The sequence below is a fragment of the Thermobia domestica genome, chromosome 15 (assembly GCF_964235325.1).
Source record: "Thermobia domestica chromosome 15, izTheDome1.hap1.1, whole genome shotgun sequence".
Taxonomy (NCBI): Eukaryota; Metazoa; Arthropoda; class Insecta; order Zygentoma; family Lepismatidae; genus Thermobia; species Thermobia domestica.
Window position 1 is genome coordinate 126,922,295 of NC_137468.1, and position 26,591 is coordinate 126,948,885.

The 26,591-nt window shown below is 35.2% G+C and overlaps 1 protein-coding gene across 4 annotated transcripts in view; it reads right to left on the reverse strand.

Annotated features, from left to right (window-relative positions):
* slif (cationic amino acid transporter slimfast) overlaps positions 1–26,591 on the reverse strand; it is a 638,367-nt gene that overhangs the window by 34,193 nt on the left and 577,583 nt on the right. For all 4 annotated transcript variants that reach the window (XM_081740112.1, XM_081740111.1, XM_081740110.1 and 1 more), the window contains one exon: positions 6,300–6,408. In XM_081740112.1, the coding sequence (XP_081596238.1) occupies positions 6,300–6,408 (109 nt within the window). The remainder of the gene's footprint in view (positions 1–6,299; positions 6,409–26,591) is intronic.

The window sequence follows — 26,591 nt, forward strand, 5'->3', positions numbered from 1 at the left end:
ATATTTCTAGACTGAAGATCTAAATCTGTACATTGGCGTTTATCTTGAATTTCCAGGCAAACTATTCAAAAACTGATAAATTTAATTAGCACCAAATCCATAAACTAAATAACAGTAAAGTAAAATTTGCTGTTCTGAGTTCACTGCAAATAAAAATGAATATTTGAAAAAAGTGGCAGAAGATCTAAGGTTACTAGACAAGGAAAACAGAACGTGGATGAAATAACACAAACGTAGGACTAACAAAGGGACTCAGTTCTGTTTTCTTTTGATCACGTACACAATGCATCAGGAACTACAGAAGGGCATTACGCACAGAAAACAATATTTTTATGCATATTTTTGTTTTCTACACACAAACCTGTTTTTTAAAGTAACTATTTTTTTTATCTGTATGTATGTATGTATGTATGTATGTATGTGAAGCACAAATCAAAAGACAAATGTGTTTTTAAAAAGCACTCGTAACACTGTACGGCTTTTAAGAAAAAGCTTAGTACAGTGTGCGAATGGACATGGGGGATACCAGAGATTTTCTCTCTGACAAAAAGTTATGCCAACTGAAGAAGGAGAACTCGCACTGATAACTATTTCCTGTAGAAGTTTTTTCAAATGGTCGGTCATGAAGATTGAAATAGGGAACAACTTCTATTTCGAGTATCCACTTTTATCTGAGTTAAAATACGTAGTTTAAGAAACATCCTACTTGTCAACCATTTTATAGTCACACTTCTTTCTTGATATATTTACCTATTCAAGATATTTCTTGCTCGTCACACCGTTTTAACGGTGATTACTATAGAGTAAAAACGATCAACGATCATAGAAGTTGTTTTCTGCTATGAATTAAGCGCCTCACTAATATATTCCCGTTTTCACTCTAATCTCTTTACTACAACTGGCAATGGTGTAAATCTATTACGACTTGTGATTTCAATATTGAGAAAATATCCGCCACATAAACCATTTCTTCACTGGTGCACACGTGTTACTATATACAAGTAAGTGTATGTTTGCCTGTCAAACTCAGTACAATCCATTGAGTAAAGACCTAGAGGTGCCCTGATGCGAGATATTTGATGGTATTGATTTCACATATATCAAATCGATCCGCCATATTGCAAGTGGAAAAAGAGGTATTTTTACGTAATACTCCACAATAATTTATGCATATGTTCCTAGGAAAAATTGCACGCCGAAAAAAATCAAGGTTGTTTGAAAGTTCATAATATATCAAAGGTAAGTCATTTTCTTCTTTTACTCTGTAACAGCCTGTTGCGTACTTCTTTAATCTTATTCTACTTTTGTATTCATTCACGCATGCATATTGAAGCTACCTGTGATTATCGAGTTGGATACACTAGCACAATTTTGGTTAACCAATCTTTATTAAACATTATTTAATGTTTATACATTGTATACAAATGGAGTTCTGATATGTGTTTTGTTTGTTTACATCAGTTGACTGATACTTGCGGAATACGCCATCTCGGGAGGGGATATCTTGAATCAAACGCTACAATCGAGACCACGCTCGAATCAATACTGTGATATAGGGAAGGACACCTCTAGGTCTTTATATTATCTCAATGGTACAATAATATGCGAAGGGCTGGTTTCTGATGGCGTGATGCTTGGGTGTATATGTGTAAGTTCATTCTCCCTGGGGAAAATACTTAATTCGTACACTGATTCTCCTTCATTTTTAAGTATTCGGATGTTATACCGAACAGTTTAACTTCCAGTAAGTTCATCTTTTTTATTTATTTATTTATTTATTTATTTATTTATTTATTAACGTTTCAGTCCCACAGCCACTGCTACTGCCCTGGTTCAGTTTAAATCAGTAGTTCGTAAACTTTGTGTCGGTATTCCCTACGGCTTCTTGAAGGGTTTCAATAGACACCGTAATTAATACTTTTGACACAAAGAACTTCTTAATTATAACTAGTGCTTGCTTATTATTAAAGGTTAAGCCAAAGCAATCGATACCACACGCTAAGTAGACCTATGTTCTGACATTCGCACAGTTACAAAATCTTAGCACATTTGCTATGGACGCCAGTATTCTTGATACACTGATTAAAGACTCTGTACGTCTAATATACTAAAAAAAAAATACTTGATTTCCAGGTCGCCAACAAATTGCTCGCGGTCCTTGATTTTTTTTTTTTTTTTTTTTTTTTTTTTTGTGGAAAAGTTGGAGCCAAATATTGAATTAGTTCCATCTGTGGATAGTATTTCACAGATCCTGAAAGATTGTAATTTGACTAGGCAGAGCTGTTCCGTGCGTGGACCAAGGAGGGCATTTGTCCCAGACCCCCGCTGTATAGGTCCGACGCCATAAGAAGAGATATACTGTTTTAAAAAAGTAATAATTTACTCTTTCTGATTCATTATTGGAAAAGAAATAGGTATGACGAACCATCGTTCATTAAGGTACTTTTATAAGTATTACTATTAAAATCGCAAAACGTACTCATAACGTTCACCTAAGCTACACTAAAGATAACTGTGATGCATATTCAATTTAAACTTTAACACTGCAAAAGTTTGTTACAAAATTGATGTGCACTAGAGGGGGGCGCGGTGGCTCAGTGGTAGAGCTTGGGGTCCCTGGTTCGATCCCAACTCGCGCCGTGTGGACTTTGTGGTGGACGAACACCATGCTCGTGGGTTTTCTTAGGGTTCTCCCGTTTCCTCCCATTTTCTTCATTCCACCACTTTACTCATCTCTCATCATCACCTAACCGGCATAACCGTGGGACGTAAAACTTAAATATTTCATTTCATTTCTTCATGTGTACTAAATAAGAATTTGTAAATTATTGACTCTAAATCTGGTTGTTCTATATTCAATAAAATAGAACACTATGTAAAAGAGGGTTTCAGGAAGTAAATTCATTGATACCTTATTATGTTACTTTAAGACTAGAGCGATCGATCCATTCGTTGTCGCACCGAATGCAACAGCGCTGGTTACTGATCTTATAAAGTCTTATCCTGATGTCATGTAACAGTAACCTATCACATTCTCTTTACCACCACTCCTATTACAGCTTCATCTGAGAAACGCAGTTTTAAACTCTAAAATAAGAACATACGCAAATCAACAACAGTTGACTGATTTCTATTCAAAGTAAAATAACAAAGAAATGTACACATATATGAATTAGTGTAACTACTAGAAGTTTCTTTCTTTTGAACTTAGGTTTCTTGGGTCAAATAGACAGTACACTATGACAATAAAAGCACTAATAGTGGTAAAGGAAATAAATAGTAGTTTTACTTTTTTTTTCTTTTTAGGGATCAGTTATACGCGTAAAATTAAATATTTTCAAGTTCTCTTATTACTAATAACTGACAACATAAATTATTATTGTTCATTTTTTCCTTTCGTTATAGTATGCAAGTGGATTGCGTAGCGTATTGTGAAACAGCAATAGATTTTGAAGCTATGGGTTTTAATATTAAAATCTAAGGTGGTAGATCTATACCTTCCGGTTCCAATAGAGGGATAAGGTCAAAGATGAAACCTGTTCCTCACACGCTGAATTGATACTAAAGAATTTTTATCTATTACGGTTTTGGATCCAAGGGGATTAGAAATAAAACCGGAAGTTATATAGATTTCTAATGCTTCCAGGTTTTCAATAAAGGTAAGGGCGGAAATAGTACATATTCCTATGATATTGTGTCCATATATACATTTTGTTTTAATTCGAATTGATGTGACAACGTGAAAAAGGTAACGAGTACTGTTTGACATATATTAAGCACTATATTGTAATGTTGTGCAGCGGATATTATTATTATTATTCCTTCGTGTTAAATATTTAGCGAAATATCACTGTAATTAATATGAATAGTTCAAGCGAGCACACAAAATAATCATGATTGGTACAGAATTAACACCTATATCATTGGCTCTACAATTTACTTTTATCCCAAGCCCCGCAAATCAACAGAATGCCACTCTGTATAAGCATGACCAAGGAACAGCGGGCGAAAAGTCGACTGTTATTGAGTACCTCTAGAAGAAGGGTATGACCCAAAGAACTTTATCTTGTCAATATGTGACAATCGTTGAGGAACCATGCAACTTCTAATGCTACTCTGAGAAATTGAGTCGCAGATTTCCAAAGATGTGGGATGTTCATTGATGATTAACTTCGTTCCGATGCACCTTCAACAATAGTAACTCAGGAAACATTGATGTTACCCATGACATGGTATTGCAGAATCGAAGATCTTTAGTGTGTTATAGAAATTATTGTCATTTCGTATATGTTGCAACACCCTCTGATGTGCTGAATACACAAGGCTGTGGCAGGGCATGTTGGTGAGACAGGTATACATCTCCCCTCCTCTTCGGAGTTGAAACATCGATCTGCACCGGAGCTAACATCTATCAAATAGTGTTGAAGTCTGACCCGAACTTATTATGATTTGTCCCCGGGCAAACGTTTCTATAAGAAAATGCAAGCGAGTGCTCGCTTGTGAGTGCATTATTTTATCTTTAAAAAGAGAATAGAAGAAGGTGTTATCAAAACTTCGTAATTCGGGATATGTCTTACATTAACTACTTTGAACTCCATACAATACAGGTTTGAAAGCGACAGAAAACACATCTTATCTCCACTTCCAAAGCACTCATGTGAAATTGCTCGGAGTAACATGATGGCCGGCGTTTTATGGAACTCTGAGGGTATTCTTGTGATAGACTCTCTAGCAAACAGTGATATGTGACTGCAGTATAGTACTGGGAACTATTACGGCGTCTAAGTGACAAAAAAAGTGATATCACCGTGGAAAACTGTCTAAAGTTGTTATGATGCGCCAAGACAACATAACGTTCATAGGTGTAACAAAGAACTACAAAGTAATAAAATGTTTCACCAAATTTAGTATCCTCAAACCTCCTTTCTGTTCCTAGCTTAATAAATAATAATAATAATAATAATAATAATAATAAAAGTACGTTCTAGTAGTGATGAAGGAGTCCTTAGGGCTAATGGTGATTTCCTGAACACTAGAACTCCGGAATTATTTGCAAGTTTACGAAAATCTTATGGATCGATGTAGTAAGTTATTTGCACTAAAGAAGTGTCACATTGGGATATAGAGAAAATGTTTTACGCCTGCGTGACTTCTTATTCTTGGATAGGTTAAAAAGTTATCAATCAACCCTGCTTAATACATACATTATAAAACTGTTCGGCAGGAATAACTGAAAAGTTACAGAATATAAATAAATATATTCACTCAGTGGAATTCAAACCAGGTTGAAAAGTATTGAATACCCACAAAAAGAAACAAGTTAACATGCACGGCTATTGAAACAACTACAAAGCTTTCCTCCAGTTTGTATGAATAGAGACCGCACATTTTAACAACAGTCCTTGTTTTTATAACGGCTTTTGTGGTCGAAAACCTTGTGTGTTTTACTTACAACCAAGTTCTCTGCATTTGTCAAGGTATTATTTTGTTCTAAAAGTATCAATACATTAAATAACAGAAAAGACGCTGAGTATTTCAAACAACGAACTCTGGGCTGTGTTCGGACTTCTCGTTTTTCTCCTTAAGGCTTCTCCTCCTACTACTTTGAATGAGTTGTTGCAAACAGACAATTTTACATGACAGAAAAATCAGGCGCGCAATTATATTTTGGAAAAGTGTACATAAATTTAAAAAACGAGATGAGAAAATTTAAGACCAGGCGAAAAATCCTTTTCGAGAATCAAGGTGAGAATAAAATTCTTTGAGAATACGGACGGGATGAGATGAGAAAACTATTTCTCGTTTTGTATCGTGGGCATCACTAATGAGAAGTAGAAAAAAAACACTTTGCAATATGTATCAAGCAAGTTGGTCACCACATGTAGCACATAATGTACCTAATGATCTCATACATTGACAGTAAATCACTTTTGTAGGAATAGTTAGGTAAAAAAAAAAGAAAGAAAGAAAAAGCCAATATTAAACAGCGTATCACATGATCACCATTGTATTTGAACAATTTCAGTTGGTTGTTATGATGATCATATAACATCTTAGGAAGAGACAGTCGTAGTGCCGATTTCATTTCAATCTCTGCAACCGTTTTCGACTAACAAAATTGTATTCAAACTTTTAAACTAGTTTGTATTTTAATGAAGTTGTCAGGCTACACTAAATTTTTATGCTAGTTCCATTAATAGAAATTATAAAAATTTCTATCAAATTATTAGAATAAAATCTTTATTGCGCTCAGTAAGAAATAATACTTATTCTGTATGTTATTTCTAAGTGCAACTTACCAACTAGCATCCACACTCCGAAACGCACCCATGTTCCTGCGTCCAGCTCTAACATTAAATAAAGATTGATAAAAATGCTAAGTCCTGGCAGTACTGGTACAAGAGGCACCTGTAAATTATTAATAATCTCCGTTAAATATTTGCAAATGACTATTAAAGAATGTTTTACAGTATAATTTTGAGTCAAACAACGGTAAAGAGCAATGTAATTTAATAAATTACTATAAAAACCAATGAAGTATAACATTAAACTTTCAGAGTAATATCCCTTTTTATATCTTATAACAACTTGTTTTTTAAATAATATTCACGATACTGGGATTACCCACGGACGTCTCTGGAGGGAGGATCAGGGGGACGTATTTTGTATAGGAAATGTACTGGACCAAAGCTGAAAATACTTGTATGAAAGAATCAACAAAATAGGAAGAAGAAAGGAATTTTATAATTGGTATAAAGCAATAGTATTGCAATGTATAATTATTGTTTATAAAACTTGAGGTATTTTAAAGATAATATGATAATGAAGAAGTAGTATATAATTTCTTATATCTCAAAATGCGATTTCATATTCTTTCTTCTTTCAAGAGATTGCAATTAATTTAATTACTTTTATTTTTTTCATATATATATATATATATATATATATATATATATATATATATATATTTATTTATTTATTTATTTATTTATTTATTTATTAGGTAGGGTGCATCAGCAATAATGTAACTAATAATACAATCCATACTACTACTAGTACTACTACTACTACTACTAGTTAACAACTGATATTTATTTATTTATTTATTTATTTATAATAGGTTTCAGATACAGCACTAGGCCATTTTACACTGAAACATTTTAACAATTATGTAACATAACAATAGAATAACAATTTGAAATCAAGATAGTACAGTACAATGGCAACATTACAAAGATAGTTTATTTATATATGATCTGAAGGTATGCTCATTTGAAAAAACGTCTACAGTTTCTGGTAACTTATTATACGTGCTAACAATTCGGTTCAGAAGGGACCTTTGGACAATATTAACTCTCGCAGCTCGAGTGTAAAAGAGATCACTAGACCGTGTTGTTCTAGCGGGTACGCAAAAATTGATCTGACTTAATAACTGTTCACATGATATATGGCCATTTACAATTTTATGCAAAAATATTAGGTCAGAAATTTTGTTTCTCACTAGGGGAGGTTAGATATTGAGAAATGTTAAAACATCATTTTTGGAAGTGTTCGAAGGTGAGGTACTCGGTAGGATACAATGGCTAAAAATAAATTAATTACAGAATTTAATTTTTTCAGATGAGTAGGACAGGCCATAGACCAGATAGGAGAACAGTACTCAATTGTGGGAGCAACATATGACTTATAGAATAAGCTTAAGGAACTAGGAGTTTTTATATCGGTGAAGCGATAAAGGAGTCCTAGTTTTTTCATAGCAGTACAAGATATTGTGCTTATATGATCCGCAAAAGTAAGCTTACTGTCAATGATAACACCAAGATCTCTGCTAGAGGTGACAGGATTTATGTTCTGATGACCAATTTTGTAGATGTGGTTTATAGTGTCCTTTTTTAGAGAAATCGTAAGAGAAGCACATTTTTCGATGTTTAAATTAAGTTTCCAAGTTGAGAAGAATAGAAGCATCATGCTGAAGAACAAGAGCATAGTACTCTGTTTTAAGTTGTCTGTAGAGTTTGCAATCATCAGCAAACAGAAGAATTTTGGTAGAGCTGTTTGTGAACAAAGAAGGCAAATCGTCCATGTATAATAAAAATAAAAGTGGACCCAGAACACTGCCTTGAGGAACTCCAGAAGTTACGGGAATAAAGTCAGAAAAGTAACCTGAAACTGAAACTGGTTGTGTCCTATTACTGAGATATGTATTTACAAGACTAAGTAATTTACCATGTATATTGCATCTAGAACTGAGTTTGTATAGAAGAAGATGGTGTGGAGGAGAATCGATAGCCTTAGACAGGTCCAAATACAAAATGTCGAGTTGCAAATTTTCTGATATGCTGTCCACTGCATCGGACAGAAGAACTGATAAATTAGTAAGACAAGATCTTCCTGGCAAAAAGCCGTGTTGTGAGGAGTTTATAAATGGAGCAACAAATTGAAAAAGCCTGTTTTTGATTATCTTTTCACAAACAAGTGAGAGTGGAGATAATAAGGAAATAGGTCGATAGGAGGACACATCATTTTTATTTTTACCAGACTTATGAACTGGAGCGATATTAGCTCTCTTCCAGCTGGTGGGAAAGACACCTTCAGCAAAAAAGCGATTGAGTAAAACCGAAAGGGGTTGAGAAAGAGAATTGGCAACACTGCGTAGGAAGCAATTGCCTAATCTATATAAGAATTTTCAGTATTTATCTTTTGTACATCTTACATTCGAAAATAGTTTAGGACATTATTTTAAAAATGCGTGTGTTCGGGTGATGTGAGACGTTATAGTTGAAGTAAAACAAGGAGAGCAGAGAAATACTTAGTTAAAAAATACCAGATTAACTAAGGACAACTAAGTACGAAAACTTTCAAGTTCATAGCAAGTGACCTACTACTGATTTAAAATTATGACATTTGTTGATGAAAAAAAAATACTAGTACGAAACAAGAAGTCAGATAACAGAGAATTTTAGGATACGGAAGTAAATATATTCCCTCAGATTTCAAAGAAAAATGTAGGAGTTGCGTACAAATAGACAGGAAACAAGTACTTGTGGAAGAGTTCGAACTTTGCAACTAACCGTAAAATATCATGAAGAAAAAAAAAGAAGAAAAACTACGTAAACGAAAATGGCAAAAAATGTACGATACTAGAAGAAGTTAGTAAACTCAGCGAGGATAGTCTACTTTTCCGTTCTTCATTTTGCTATATTTTCTCTAAGTAAATAAAAAGTAAGTTAAGAATAAAAATTTGGAATGTGTAATCAAATAACAAGAGACTTACCATATGATTTTTAAAGAAAAATTTAAAATTACATTCGCTAAAACGAGAATACAAGCTTAAGAACGACGTTGGTGGAAACGCATTTAAGAATACTAAACAAGAATTCAGGAATCTAGCTGAAGGTTCGTACACTCCTGTTCATAAAATCATAGAAACTCGTTCAGAGACTAAATCCAAAAAAGTGACCCTAGATCCATCAAAAATCCCATAGATCTGTACAGAGGGAATTGCATTTTCCCCCCTTCTCTATATAGACACTAGCTGCAAGGAGTACTTGTACTGACGGTAGCCAATCGTGATGAGGCAATGAGTTTTCGTAAGAAAAATAATTAAAAAAAAGTAATGAAACTTGAAGTTCGAAGGTTCGGAACTCGGTTTGAGATACTTTATTTTTAAACATGAAGACATGATAGAATAACTAATAAGGTATTTGTTAAACAAGTAAGTCAAATTTAATGCTTTGGTGTTAAAATTGTTGTTTATTGATATATTTCCTTTTTTAATTTTAGTTCCGAAACAAATACTTACAAAACTTCTCGCAGTTTAAAATCTCTAGAATAATCAGTGACACGTAGATGGGTGTGAAATTAGACTGAAATAAGCATTTAATTATAATTTTTTACTTTGTTAGTTATACGATTAATTTGTTATCAAATATGTTTCAAGTAGAAATGTGTTTTATCAGATATAAAATTAATTTTACGTGTAAATTTCTATTTTAGATAATGCACTCACTGCAATGAAAATAACTTTAATATCTGTATTCGTGATAGTACAGAAAATAATCACTTACTATAGAATGAAGAGAAGTGCTTTTGGCTTTTTGATAAACTGCCATATCCTTTTCGTCTTTTCGTGAATAATCATACGGTGTAAATTTTTAAAATATGTGGTAATTTGCTAATGAAAAGTGATACGAAATTTCCACATATAAGGAAAAACATATCTTTGCTGTGGTGTAACGTGTGAATGAAGAGTTTGGGACAACTGTTAAGAATATAAACTGATCATCCGACATTCAGTCAGTAATTATTATCAGCTGCTGTCTTTTCGAACAGAACGACTGGCAGAAAAAATCCTAAGTCTTTTACGTTGAAATTCTCAACTTTCACTCACTCACTCTTGCAGAGAGGTAGAGGAAATTGAAGAACTGAAGAAAATTAAGTGGAGCATATATTTAATTAAAGCATTTTAGTAAGCATTCTTATAGAATCAAAATGTTACTTGTCTAGGGTGGTAGTCTGTTAACAAACTGAACAATAATATTCACTCTTTTGTAAGTGGTAAATATTGTATGATATAAGAGCCAGACAGTCCCGTTTTGAAAAAACATGTCTCAGGGCAAGATGAGAACTAGTATGGAAAACACGCCCCACACCAAAAATCTCTTTTCGCTATTGTAAATGCAATTATCATCGTTAATGAAATAAAAGGTAAATATTCACACAAACAGTTATCACAACGTATTTAATAAATGCCAGTTCTGGAAAAGTGGCTATAAGAACGGGCTCTGATCTTTCCATCCTGTATTATGATGTAGAGGTAGACAGTCATACAAACTTTACTGTACTTTCACACATGTTTTTACTACAATTATATCTATTATAATAAGGTTCAAGACGTAGATATGGAGAAGGATAGAAACACCACCTGGAAAGAGAGTGTAAGAAATAAAGAAGTTCTGAAAAGAGTGAATGAAGAAAAAAGAATGCTGACGTTGATAGCAAAAAGAAAAGAAATCAGTTAAGACATTATTTATGGATGAATTGCATTATAAAAGATACTTTGGAAGGACTAGTTTGAGAGGAGAAAGAGGGGAAAGAAGGTGTCAGCTCCTGAAGGATATGAAGATCGAAAATTCTGATCCTTTAACAAGAAACAAGTAAGAGAATAGAAATGAATGGAGAAACATTTATTTGCATTTAATGCGGCAGAACACTAATGATGATAGTAAAGTTATAGTGGTCCAAAAGTAGGCATACAATACCGTGCTGATCAGCTCATTGCATTTTATGTCATTTCTTATTGTTATCTATCAGGTAGACTTAGTTTCTTTATTATTTGTTCCTAAATCATTTTTCTTATACTTTAAGCTTGTATCAGCCGACGCAAATAAACCCATAAAGTAGAAACTTGATCAATGGAGGGGTGTATACCTACTTTTGGGTCACCCTTTAGTCATGCTTTTATAAAAAAAACAGTATTTGTTGTCTTCATCACGATAATAGTAACGTCCTTTTTTGGGTAAAGGAATTAGGATTATTCATGTGTTATATTGATATTTTAAGAAAATATACATACAAATATATCAGCAGCCAAATATTTACAAACTTTGGTTGAACGGATATATGGAACGTATTGGATATGGTGAATTGCTTAAAACATTATTATTATTATTATTATTATTATTATTATTATTATTATTATTATTATTATTATTATTATTATTTCTGGCAATAGTAGTAGAAGTGGAAAGCTATGAACAACTCTAAATTTCTAAGAAACAATAACATTTGGTTCTGATCAGTCATATTTTTGACCCATACTAAGGATGTGCCTTATGCATCCATCGATCGCTTGCTAACACGTTACGTTCTCAGGCTGCACGAATCAACATTGATACGGCTGACGTCATTTTGTAGACATGTTGTGAGTATTCACATGTCTATAGCGCTGCACTAATGAAAATCATCTCAACTCCAAGATCGAGAGAAATTGAATATATTTCATATTATTTTACATCGGAAGTATCAATATTGCAAATGATAAAAATTTCCTTAATTAACTCAGCGAGAATCGAACCCAGGACCCCAACTTGTGAAACCTATGTCACTACTCTAAGACATCACTGTTAAGTAAGAGGATAAACGTCTCGATGTCCAGGGTATTTAGCAAATTTCACATTTTTACGATACCAGTTTTGTACGATTTCGGTTATGATAAAATACTAAAACGTTATGTAGAAACAACAGTCGAGAGAATTCAAATCTAAGTTGAAAAAGAAAAGGATATACAAAGACACAAGAATATGACGGAGAAGCTGAATAGTAATTTGGATCAGTTCAGTTTGAAAACAAACACAAGATTGACACTTTTCGAAATATCCTTACATATTTCGGATAGTTCCGAAAGATATGTAATGATTTCTTTGTAGGTTAAGTATATGTGCATTTGATGTTTCACTTTCGAACGGAATTACGATTTCCCATGTTTCTCTTAATATTTTTGGGAGACACGTTAATGATCAGTAAAAAACAGAACCGTCCTTTGGTTCGGTTTGGTTTCGGTTTATAGTTTGAAATCGGTTCAGATTAGAAACCGAAACTGCGGTTTTACGATTTCTTAAAACGTTTAGCTGTACTAGACCCTCACTAGATCATACCCCGGTACGCGTCTGTATTATATATAAACTGTAAAAGGTAATCAATATCGTCTCTCTATAGATGAAGAATGCCAAACGTTGTTTTGAATCCATGTCGCGGGCCACAATGAAGAACAATAAAAGGAGTCTCATTCACAAAATCCATTTACAAAACTTGTCAAAGTTTTTTAAAAGTTAGATACCAAAACTAAAGTTTTGTAGTTGTAAACATGCTCTATATGTTAAAAGTTGTTACTATGGATTTAAAACTTTACTTGTTTTGCATTTATGTGGGAAAGGGACAACTCTAAAAATATCATTGTGGTTAACGCTTATTTTTTCCATCATGTACATTATTACTATAAATGCTATTTATTTCAAAATTATTTTAGTGTAAAAGCCAATGTCTACAACTTCAGTTTGTCTACAGTATAATTTTTCGTTTTTTATATTTACACAATAACTCAATAAAGAGAAAATATGTGTAACATGTAGGTTTGAGGGCTCGAGCCACACATTACGGCTTCGTGAGCAAACGGTAGATATGCCTTGTCTCGAGATTTTGATTTTCTCAATATCAAGGAGACTAGATAAAACACTAAACACGACAATCTACAATGTATATTAGTACCTCGTGAAAGAATATAAAAAATGTCCGCAAAATATAGTTAAACTGTAATTTTACATAACGTATAGCCTCAATGTTCAAGCAGGCTGTTAAAACTCCTAATATCTAAATGCTGCAAGAACTAATACTACTGCTACCACACATATTTCAACAACACCAACTACAACAACAACAACAATTAATACTACTACTACTACTACTACTACTACTACTAGTAATAATAATAATAATAATAATAATAATAATAATAATAATAATAATAATAATAATAATAATAATACAGAAGTAAACTTTACATACTAATAATTGCCTTCTCGGGACACTTACTATTTGATGTATTATTTCTATTGGAATATTTGTCTCTCATCGTCTTATTACAACATATATTTATTTGTTCCGTGGTTTGCCATGCATAAATAGTACAGTGGTGTCCCGGGTTCAATATCTGGTGCAAGGGCCTTTACAATTTCCAATGTCCTCACTGTGTCTGTGTTAATGTCCGTTCTATCGTATAAGGTTACTAAAAATAAGTGAAAATCTGGTATAACTGAGTATAAAATAAAGACAAGTTACTGAGATCCGTTTGGTGAATGTTACCTCAAAAAACATGGTCTGAAACATCAGATTCTAGTCAAGAAGAGTGCCAGTTAAGGGTTCGAATCCCTCTAAAGGCAATTTTCTGCATAACGTTGCGTGTTTGTATGTCTTTTTTCAATTTCAATTTGAATTCTCTGTACTTTTGTTTCTACGTAACACTTAGTACTTTATCATGATCGAAATCAGAGTGTTTCGTCGTTATTACAACATTCGAATCATAAAAGTGATTCGCTGATAAGCCAATTTGCTAAATACACTTCACATCGAGACTTTGTTCCTCTTATTTAACAGTGCTATCAGAGTAGTAGCTTAAGCGTCGGTTTCTCAAGTTGAAGTTCCTAGGTTCGATTTCCGCTAAATTAATTAACAAAACTTTTATCATTTACAATACTTCTGATATATAACATGAAAAATATTCAATTTCTCTGGCTCTTAAAGTTGAGACGACTTTCTTCACAGGTGAAATATCAACATAAAATCACGTCAGGTGTATCAGTATTCATTCGTACTGTCTGGGAACGTAACGTGTTCAGCAAACAATTGATGAATACATAATGCACATCCTTAATATGGATCAACTGTTTCTGATCAAGAACAAACACTATTGTTCCCTAATTTTCTACTTCTACTTATACCACTGGTGCTACAAATAATAATATTTTCGATCACCATTTCCAATACCTTCCATATATCCTTTCAAATAAAGTTTGTAAATCGCAACAAATCTTTACTATATTTGTATCTATTTTTTGAAAATATCAATATAACACAAATAATCCTAATTTTTTTACCCAACTATGTGTTGTGATGAAGACAACAAAACCTGCGTATTTTATGACGAGTATGACAACCTTACTGTATCATCAGTGCTCTGGCACACTTATAGGCCCTTACAGCAAACCAATCTTTTATACTTTAGTTCTTGTTAAAGGATCAGAATTTTCGGTCTTCATATCGTCCAGGAGATACCTTCTTCCCCTCTTTCTCCTTCCAGAAATTATTCCTTCCAAAGTATCTCTTATAAGGCAATTCATTCTTAGTATCCTAGGCGATTTCTTTTTCCTTTTGCTATCAATTTCAGCATTCTTCTTTCGTCATTCACTCTTCTCAGAACTTTATCCTTATTTTCTCTTTTCAGCTGATTTTTCCATCCTTCTCCATATCTACATCTCGAATCTTAATATAATGGATATGATCTTAACTGTAGTAAAACATGTGTTAGGGTACAGTAATGTTTGTATGATGTCCAGCTCTACATTGCAGTAGCAGTTAAAAGGGAAACAGTAGCAAAAATGGTTCACAGAGTAGATACCATCGAAACGAGATTATTGGAAGTGACAAGTGAAGTAAGTGAACTACATCAATATACTACGTTCTTAGAACAAAAAATTAACGATCTCGAGAACAGATGACGAAGACAAAATTTAGTGTTTTATGGGGTGAAGGAAGAAAGGAATGAAGACTGGGCAACTACAGAGAAAAAAGTGTGTGATTTGCTAAACGACCGACTATAAATGGAAACGGATGACCAACTTATACAGAGGGCTCACCGCGTTGGAAGAAAGTGTCAGGGCAGAACAAGACCCATAGTATGTAAATTTTTAAGTGATAAGAAAATGGAACACGTATTAAAAAATAAAAATAAACTTCGAGGTACAAATATTTACGTGGACCAAGATTACTCTAGTTCTGTAAGACAGGAACGTAAACAGTTACAATATTATTTAATGAAAGCGCGCAAAGAAGGAAAATATGGAAATATCAATTTCCGATATTTGTATATTAAAGGGAATCGATCCACGCTTGCCGAACTGCAGAACAGTGAAGATATGTATTTCCAAGAGACTGACCAGGCCGAGGGACTTTACAATCAGCCACCTGAATCGCCTAAAGCACCTGTCAATAAAGAACAAGGAAAATCTCGACAGCATCTGCGACAAGAAAACCAAGTATCCGCTCCCTCCCTCAACCCTCTATCTGGACATTCCAAGGCAGGCAGAAAGATATCAGCATGAGGGGGGTGCACCAAGGACACTTCCGTAAGTACAAAAACATTCGAAGCGAGAGGTGAAAGTGACAATATAGTTAAGGGGAAAGATGGCTATTTTAATATATATATTCAAAACGTAAGAGGAATTCGTACCAAATTAAGAACGCTGACCGAAAATGTATTAAGTAACAATTATCAGGCAATTGCATTAACTGAATCTTGACTTACTAACAGTCATAATGACTCTGAACTCATTGATTCGCGGTATGTCGTGGTAAGAGCTGACAAAAATATTGTTACTTCTGGTAAGAAATTGGGTGGTGGTGTTGTATTAGCTGTAAATAAAAAATATCGTGTGCAGAAAATTCCTTTCCCAAACATTCCTGGTGTTGATTGTATTACAGTAAAAGTTTTTGTAGATACGGTTAATTGTATATATTTTGGTCTTGTATATATTGCACCTGGGTCAAATCAATCAACATATAGAGAATATTTTGAATACATATTTAGTGTACTACAACCAAAAGTAACATTCTTCTGACAGGCGACTATAATCTCTCACAGGTCACGAGAACTGATTTCAATTTTTTAACATCTACTGGAACCTGTCAAGAGTTATTTCGCTTAATGAATTTTTATAATTTACAAACCTTCAATATTATTAAAAACTCGTATGGCAAAACGCTTGACCTAATACTCTCGAATCTTAACAGCGTAGTCACACACGAACACCCTCCCCTTTTACCGGAGGATGCTCATCATCTAGCCCTCCCAGCTGAATATAAATGTATTAACTCTACAAATGCTAAGTGTACAAACAAAAGCGAAGTAAGATACTATATTTTTTTTGAAGCTGACTTTGATAAACTGTACCGCGAAATATCACTAACACATTGGGAACCTATCACAGAAAGTTTGACTGTAGATGGCTCTGTGAATTTTTTCTATAATACACTCTACTCTATTTTTGACCGATGCATCCCGAGAAAAAGAGCTAAATTCAATTATCCTACTTGGTTTTCAAGTGACATAATTAGATTAATTAAGAGCAAATCATATCACCATAAGAAATGGAAGCAGGGTTCTCGGGACGCACTTTATCACTACAATAAATTTAAAGAATTGAGAGCTCTTTCTAAAAAAAAGAAATTTCTAATGCATACAATATATATTTAAACAACTGTGAGGCCAATATTATAAATAATTCCAAGACTTTTTGGGCATATATTAAGAATAAAAAGAGTAATTCGGGAAGTAATATCTTTCATTATGATGGTCAAACTTTGAGTGACGATGCTAATATTGCAAACGCGTTTATGGCAAATTTTCAAGTGACACACAATAAATCGAGCTACAATCTTATTCCTATGGAGCAACACAATAATTCGGAAATCCTGGACAAATTAAACATTAACTTTATAGAAATCGAAGATGTGGAGAATGCTATTAAAAAATTTAAACCATGGTCATCTTGTGGACCGGACAAAATACCACCATATATCATTAAAGGCTGCTCAGAAATACTGAAACATCCCCTACAAGTTATTTTTAACAAGTCAATAGCTTCTATATTTCCTACGAAATGGAAAATTGGAGACGACTGTCCCATTCCCAAAACAGGCTGTCCTACAGACCAAATAAAAAATTATCGACCGGTAACCCTACTATCTGCCCCATCTAAGATTTTTTTTTTGTATATAAGAGAAAAAAGTTCTTATGGACCTGTGGGGAAAAATGCATAGTTTCAGAGCTAGTGCTGTCCAAATTCGCGAAAAAGCCAAATTTCAACAGGCCCTATTTCAAATTCCAGGAACTATGGATGGTGGTCCTTATCAGCGGAAAGGAAGTCACGCATACGCAATCCAAAAATGTATATTTCATTAATTTTTAGTGGGTGTACAGAGTATTCCATACAGGGTGACATTCCCAGATATGCTATCAACCGAATTTTGAGATGTTCTGATTTTATAATTGTTTCAAAGTAGGGAAATGATAAGCCTTGATAGCAGTGAACACAGAATCTTTGGCGCGATGTCGGAAGTGTTAAAGAACCTCAGCAGCACGGTTTCTCGTACTCAGGAAAACACATGCTGCAATGTATTCTTTCACGCTTATAAGTGAAAAAAAATGTGAAATATACCGTGACAAAATACATCACACATTATTCCGAAAACAAAAAAACATGGAACTGCCGGTTCCTATGATAACACTTCGGACTTCCCACCGAATCATTGGATGTCCATTGTTGTCAAGGCTTATCTTCTGCCTACTTTGCACCCTCCTTGAAATCAGGGTATATCTGAAAACTCTATTGAGAGCATATCTGAGAATCACACCCTGTAGGGAATACTCTGTGTATCCTATTGAAAATTTACAAAATAAGCATTTTTGAATTGTGTATGCATGGCTTCCTTTACGCTGATAAGAACCATCACCCACAGTTTCTGGAATTCGAAATAAGGGCTATTGAAATTTCGTTTATATATATATATATATATATATATATATATATATATATATATATATATATATATATATACTTTCTACCAAAAAGTCACCGGCGAGTCTGAAAGAACATCTCCGTAAGGGATCCAGAACAACCTGCACGACGCCAGTCGTTTGTTTCGGTGCAGAAGGCATTATCAGTGATTCTGCGTCACGCCAGGAGTCAGTTTGACTGAGAATGGCGTACAGACAAGAACTTAGTGAGTTCGACAGGGGAGTCATCATCAGCTGTCATATTGGTGGTTTGTCGAATCGTGTCATTTGTGCTCAATTACGCCACCAAAAATCAACAGTGCGTGATGTAATCCTGAAATGGAAACATCATGGTGTCACCAGTGTCCATAAACTAGGTCCGTACGACCCAATTAATTGATAGACAGGGAGCTATCCCACCTGATACATATCAGCAACTGGTGGAAAGCCTTCCTCGGAAGATACATGCTATGATCCAACAAAGGAGGCCCTACCCGATATGAAGTACGTCGTGATTTGCTCCATTGCGAAAGTTGTAGGGTGACCGATCACTTTTTAGTAAATAGTGTGTGTATATTATATACGGAATTTCACAAGAATTTCATTCCCATCCGAGAATGGCAGGCCTTGGAAGGCAATACTCTCTGACACCGGAGACTTTTTCCAGTTTATGGAGCGTTTAATGTGTAGAAAAGGTTGCAGGCTGTATGATATGAGCTAAAGTAGGAAAATGTATAAGGGTGTACGTCTTGCAGCTAGTGTCTATATAAAGAACGGAGGGAAAATGCAATTTCCTTTGTATAGATTTGCGGGAATTGTGGTGGATCTAGGCTTACTTTTTCGCACTTCGTGTCTGAAAGTGTTTCTAGCTTTTTCTGAACCGTAGTATACATAGGAAGGTGATGATAGCAGGGGCTACTGTTTCAGCATGAAATCCGTGGAACACCTCGAACATGTTATGCAGGGTATTCAAAAGTATAGATCTCACGCTAAAAGGACGTGTAACCATTTCATAAACATTCGTTCCAGCAAGAAGCATGTCATTTACTGTAGAGGAGTGGTATAGTATCTTACACTAACTGCAGGTTTTGGCGTAGCAGGACAATGGTCGTTGTCAAAGTCCTCTGGTCATGGGACGCCGTATTATAATGCCCTACATGTGCTCTGCAAGATTTAGGTCTGGAGACCTAACGTGAACGCAAATACTGAGTGATATTAACAGTGATGGATAGGGATGAGCACGAGTCGTGTCTCGAATCTCGACGAATTCGGGTCGATATTCCAATCGAGACACACTTTGTAAAATTCGAGACGAGTCGAGACAGCTGGTAAAAATCTCGACTCGACTCGAATGTCTCGAAAATTTTTCTATAATTTTTAATATTATTTTGAAGAAAGTACTCACTCAGAAACACTCGGCACGAGAATTTCGGAAACTGCAGGACTTGTCAGGTGTTCGAGGAGTGCTGTGGTGATTGTCCTCAACAAGTGGCGAAACCAAGGAGGAAAGACGTCCAAATGTCGAGGGGTTGGGCACCCCCACCTCATTACAGATGTCGCATGTCGTAGGCTGGGCAGACTGGTAACACAGGACACTCAGCGAACTGCGTCGGAACTAAGATCAGAGTTTAATGCTGGGCAAAGTACAAGTGTGTCTGAACTAGTGTTGTCAAATTTCCAGAAATGTTGAACCTCTTTTTAGAAAACCGTTTTTTTCGATTTCTTTCCGGAAAAATTGGAAAAATTGGAAAAAAAATGTTTGTATTAGGTTAATTTTACTAGTAATGATATCTCTTTTTTTTAAACACGTGAAAAATATAAGTTCAAAAATTTCAATATTGCGAATATTAAAAAATAGCACTCGAAAATAAAACTATTCCAATTATTATCTATATATTAAAATACTAGATTTACGCGTATATGTTTCTCCTCACAGAAAAGTTTATATGTTCGAAATCTCATTGTTGAAAGGATTGGAGACAAACCCACGAGTGCTAGGAACGTGCCGTTTTCATTTGTGGATTCCAAATTTTGTGTAAATTGTCCAGTTCTAATTGAATATTTAAAAAAACCCATGGCCATCAGTTCTTTTTACATTTTTAGGGGTACACTAGAAGTACTGAAATTTTTGAAAAAATAAAGCATCATACCCTACGAATTATATATTCCAACATCACATAGTTGTATATAGGGGTTGTATATCTGTCAGGCGTTTGTTTCATGGCCAAATGATAATGAAAACGAAGGATAACCATTTCTCCAGTCTAAGATTAATCTTCATTGTTTGGAGAGGTTTCTTTTTTTTTTTGACCAATAAACATCGTATATTACTGACACAATTAATTGTGTGTGTAATTTATTTACTTATTAAATATTGCATGCATACACGATATGGGCATTCAGTAGATGGATACTTGAAAATTTGAATTCAATTATCTATACAATTTCGTGGCATGTTTTGGCCACGAACGCTTTCCTCCTACGAATTTTACAATTAAGATTGAGCTTCTTACCGGATGTGTAGCCTACCGAAGTACCACACAGATGTTATCGAAACTATTGTGCTATAGTTTATTTGTATGCTTTGGCAGAAACTTCTCTAGATTTCGAAGCCCGACAGTAAAGCCATATCTAGCATCTTGGTGCTAGATCTAAAATAATTCACTTCTATTTAGCATCTAGCATCTTAACTTTAGCATCTTGGCAAAATCTAGCATTATTTCATTTTTCCCTCTGGAGAACAGAAAAAGAACGAAAATTTAGATGGTTCACTGACCGTAGTTGAAGCGATAGTTGGAGTAATAAAACCAGTTAGTATTTCCGCTGTTGCATTGTTGAATTAACAGAATACGCAAAACGTGACTCTGCACAAGATGTTTACTTACCCATAGTTTTATTATTATCAACTGAACCCTGAGTGTGAGTTTATCTGGGATGTTTCTGTCCCTTCTCACTTTACAACTTGAGAGGGGAGAGGGTATGACCGTCAGGGGATCACTAGTAATACACCGCTAAAAGAAATGCTTCACTACTGCGTCGGAAGCGGCATGTTTTGTATATATTTCTTAAAATGTTATCTATCCATTCATAAGATATAAATTCCCCCTTCCTCCCCTGATTCTCTTTCCAATACAGAGAACCGACTCTTTAAATAAAGAAAGAACCCTGAACCCTCCCGAAAATGCTAAAATGAATGATGCGTACAAATAACAAATCTGTGGATGAGTCAAATAATGCAGATACATGAGAAGATGGTGACGAAGATAACAGTGCTTGATGCAGCGCAGTCCACCAGTTGTAAATAGATTTGAAAGGTTCATATTTGTGTATGTGTACGTGTGTATGTGCCTGTTTCTGAGTATTTATATGTGCGTGTGTCTTGTAATTGTTATATTAATATCCACTGGATTAAGTGAAAGTATAAAATGGATTTGATGACTGCCAAATTGACGTCATCTTGGTAAGTCAATATTTTTTAATATTTAGTAATATAAAATTAGATTATAGTTTAGCGTCGCTTTCAGAAGCAAAGCTCTACAAGACGTGAACCTACAGTTTAACGTCGGATTTGAAACACATGAGCTCCTACCATGAATCAAACCTTGTTCGAGAAAGGCGCATAAGCTAATCACATAGCAACGGGGAGCTCAACATTTAGTAATATGTATATTAAGTTGTAAAATTATATTCTTTTAATTTTCACTAATATAATCTTCACAATGTAAAGCCGTGCCTTGGCACGTTATCTTGTTTAAAAACAAAAAGCCTATCTCTTATGTTTCCGTCTCGGATTTGGACTGCGGGATGATAGAAATCCGAAAGAGATGTTTTTATTATATTTTGTACATTAGATCTGCTCCTTCATAATCTCTGCGCTTGATAAGAATGAACCTCCCTTGCTCACGAAAATGTATACGTAATATAGCAAACCATGCACATTAAATGCGAGACTAATATAGCAAACATTGAAGATGCCCCCTACAACATTTTCTTCGGCCGCCTATGTTTGGAGGTACACAATTTTGCAACTCAGTGGATACGATGTGGATGTATTCAAAGTCTACTGATTTACCCATCAAATTTAAATTTTATAAAAATATTCTCAGTGAATACTAACCTGAGGATAACTATTTTTTAAATTCAATCGCTAAAGGAGTTCTTTTTGTTCACCAGGTCTCTGTAATCGTCCGTCACGAAAACTGAAGTTTCTACAAGTGTTTCCCCAGGCTGTTAACAAAGCAAATTTTTTGAGAAATTGGTTCTGCAGGAGTGTTATTTAGGGGGTGATTCCTGCCTTCGTTATATACATATATGGATATAGATAGATATAAATATGGATATACTGTATATATATATATATATATATATATATATATATATATATATATATATATATATATAAAGTAGGAGCGGGTTTTTTAAAATGAGTTTGGAAAGATTAAATGAAAATCGGGCATAATTTGCAAGAATCTACGAGGGCTATCCAGAAAGTAGATTACGTTTTCGTCTGTGTCCGCTAGGGGCGGGGCTAGCGCGGCCATCTTGGGGTCAGAGCGTTGCGCAGCTCAGTCGGCATCTAGCCGTGCTAGTGAGAGGTTCGTGCTGTGCTCCGTTAAGATACTGTGACGGTTTGAAATGTCTGCGTTAATTGAAAATCCCGCGAGGTGCGTGCAGTAATAAGGTTTCTGACAGCAAAAAACTGTAAACCGATAGAAATCTATCGGCAGCTGTGTGAAGTGTATGGGGACAACATTATCACTGAAGGTGGAGTGCGACAGTGGGTCATAAGATTTAAAAATGGCCGAACCAATGTTCACGACGAAGATCGAAGTGGGAGACCCAGCAAAGTGACTGCCGAACTTGTCGAAAAAGTCGATGTTAAAGTCCGTGAAAATCGAAAGTTCACAATAACGGAACTTTCTTTGAGTTTTCCACAAATTTCGCGAAGTTTGTTGCACGAAATCATCAGCGAAAAGCTTGGTTACCACAAGTTGTGTGCAAGATGGATTCCAAAAATCTTGACAGAGGACCACAAAAATCAGCGAATGGCTGCAGCGTTGCACTTTTTGGACGCCTACAATAAGGATGGTGACTCTTTACTCGATCGCATCGTTACTGGTGACGAAACATGGGTGAAACACGTGAACTGTGAAACGAAATTGCAATCAATGCAGTGGGGGCACACAGGTTCTCCCCAAAAACCCAAGAAATGCATGCAAACAATGTCGGCAAGGAAGATGTTTTTTGGGACAGAAAAGGTGTGATTTTGGTGGACTTCCTGGAAAGAGGCACTACAATAAACGCTCAAAGGTATTGCCAAACTCTGCAAAACCTCAGAAGAGCAATTCAAAACAAGCACAGAGGAATGTTGAGCTCTAAGATCTTGTTGATACACGACAACGCCCGGCCCCACACGGCAAATGTCACGCGTGAAGTTCTTGAATCTTTTCAGTGGGAGTTGTTTCCTCATCCGCCGTACAGTCCCGACCTGGCACCGAGCGACTTCCACCTATTCCCAGCAATGAAGAAGTGGCTGGCTATGCAGCGTTTTGATGACGACGAACAGCTGCAAGAAGAGGTAACGAAGTGGTTGAAGTCGCAGGCGGCCGAATTTTTCGACGAAGGAATTTCCAAGCTCGTACATCGCTACGATAAATGCCTTAATTTGAATGGTGACTATGTCGAAAAGTAGTATTTGTGTGTGGCTTTCATCTGTATATAATAAAATTTGTTTCCTATACTTTGTAGATTTTTTATTCCAAAACGTAATCTACTTTCTGGATAGCCCTCGTATCTAATCTAATATAAATAAAATAAAGAGTTTGTGTGTTTGTCTGTCTGTCTGTGTGCGGCCTGGGGACCAGACGAGTGGACCGAGAGTTACCAAATTTTGGTCACGGGTACCTTGATCCAGGCCCCAGTCCAAGACGAATCTTTTTTTAAAAAAATCGAACCAGGGGGTCTCAGGGGGGCGTTTACAGGGACATGTAAAAGTGGTAGAAAATGGCCGATATTACTGTCGAATTCATAGTTTTCACGGTTGCTGAAATCAATGGTGAAACTCTGATCGCATTAACTTCCAAATTCACCCTATTCGGGCCGGGGGGCACCGGTGGGGCGGATACCGAGAAAAGTAAAAGTAATCCAAAATGACCGATATAAGTGCCAAATCCATAGTTTTCGCAGTCGCTGAAATCAATGTGACAATTCCATTAGCGTTCGAGTATTGGCGTTATGAACGTGTAGATGTGCGTTCGTCGTGCTCCCGAAAAGGAGCTCGGTTTCGCGAGGAGGAAGTAGCGCGTTTCGTGTGCAGTGTGTGTGTTCATTGTGTGTGTGAACATTTAGTGAGAGAAACAATGAAAACAGTGTAACAATCAGTTAAGTGGTTCAGAAAAAAAAAGAAGCAAAGAAATCTTTAATATACTGTGTTAGTTGCCATTAGAAAACAGTACACGTATTATTTAAAAGGAACGAAGATTCTAAAAAGTAAAAACTCATGAATCATCACTTCCTGCGTGGCTGCCATGAACTTTAATGTTAAGGTGAGTGATTTGTAATTTCTTATTATTATCGGTAATTAGGCAATCCTCATGGCAGTTTGACGGGCCAGGTTGCATAAACACACAGGCATACGCACACGAACATTAAGATCTCTCAATATAAACCTATAGTCATCTTAAGTTGGAGAAGCGTGAATGTATGCGTAGTGTAGGCAACCCTCCACATGTACACGCGTTGCGGGTTGTCCGTAGTTTTTAAGGAGGCAATGTGCAAAGAACTACACCACCGGAGAGAAAACAAAAACAAGCAAGGGAAGAATCACCATTTGGTCACTCAAAGCCACAAGTCATAACTTCAAGAATGGAGGAAGAGCGTAAGAGAACAAGGGAGGAAGCATCACCAAAGTTTCAACCTCTCTAAAAACAATCAACCACGTCATCATACGGATTTGACACTATAGATCAATATGAAAGCGAATTAAGTTACTTAGAAACATTTCTAGACTGGAAAAAGGTAGGGAAGGTGCATTTAGACAAATTAAAGAAAAGAATGGTGGTTTAGGTTAAAGACAGAACACTGCTAGTGGGGAAACTGCAGCAAGTGGAGAAAATAAATGAAAAACTTCAAGAAAAAAAACGAAGATCTCCAAAAAGGAAAATTAGTGATTGAAATGGAAATCATGGGTGGACACAAGGGTTCAAGATTAGAGAATAAGCAACAATCGAGAATCTACAGGAGATCATAAAAGAACAGAAAAAGGAAATAGAAGAATTGAGGAACGATAAACAAGAAATAAGATAAAAACGGGACAAACAAATACAAAAAATGGAAAGCGAAGTCAAAGAAAAAGCGTTACAATTAAATCAGAAGACAAATTGAATCAACTGGAAAACGAAAATAAAAAACTGAAGGAAGAAATAAGGAACTTGGCTTAGAAAATAATGGTAAAAGATACGGAAATGAATTCACTGAAACAAATTTCCATCTTAAAAGAAAAAATGGGAAACACAACCATTAACTAAGAATCGCCAAAAAAATCGACAATCTAAAATCAGATAAAATGGAGACATAAGAAGCGTCTACATCTCAAACATGGTCAGAGGTGATAAGACAGGGAAGGAAGATCACCGAAAAGGAGAAAAAAAAAAATCTTGGAGGTATCGGCAAAGACGAAACCGGAACTAATCTTTAGGCCAAAAGAAGGGGAAACCACGAAACAAACAGTTCAAAGACTAATCGAAGTTATAGACCTAAGGAAAGAAAAAGCTAAAGATAACATGTATGAGAAGTACCAAGGACATAGTAATACTGGAGGCGGCCACCAAAGAAGACAAACAGAATCAAATCGAAAGAGGGAATTAAAAGGAACTTCGACTTTGAGGAAAATACCATAAATATCATGAGTGGGTTTCTTTTTCTGTTCCGTCCGACTTGAAAGATGAGGAAATCTTGGAAGCAATGATTGAACAAAATTTTGAAGATAATCTTTCGTAAATAGCACAGCAAATTAAGGCCAGATTTCGTGCAGGGGAAAAAGAATCAAAAGAAACGCCACTTTGTAATTGAAGTCTCCTCTAATATCAGGAACTACTTGATAAATAAGGATAAAGTCTACATCGACTACGAATCACATACAGTTAAGGACTTCCTGGTGGTGCCAAAGTGTTACATCTGTCAGGAGTTTGGGCACATCGCAAAATATTGTAATAATAAAGATAAAATAAGATGTAGACACTGTGATACACTGAGGCACAAAAGT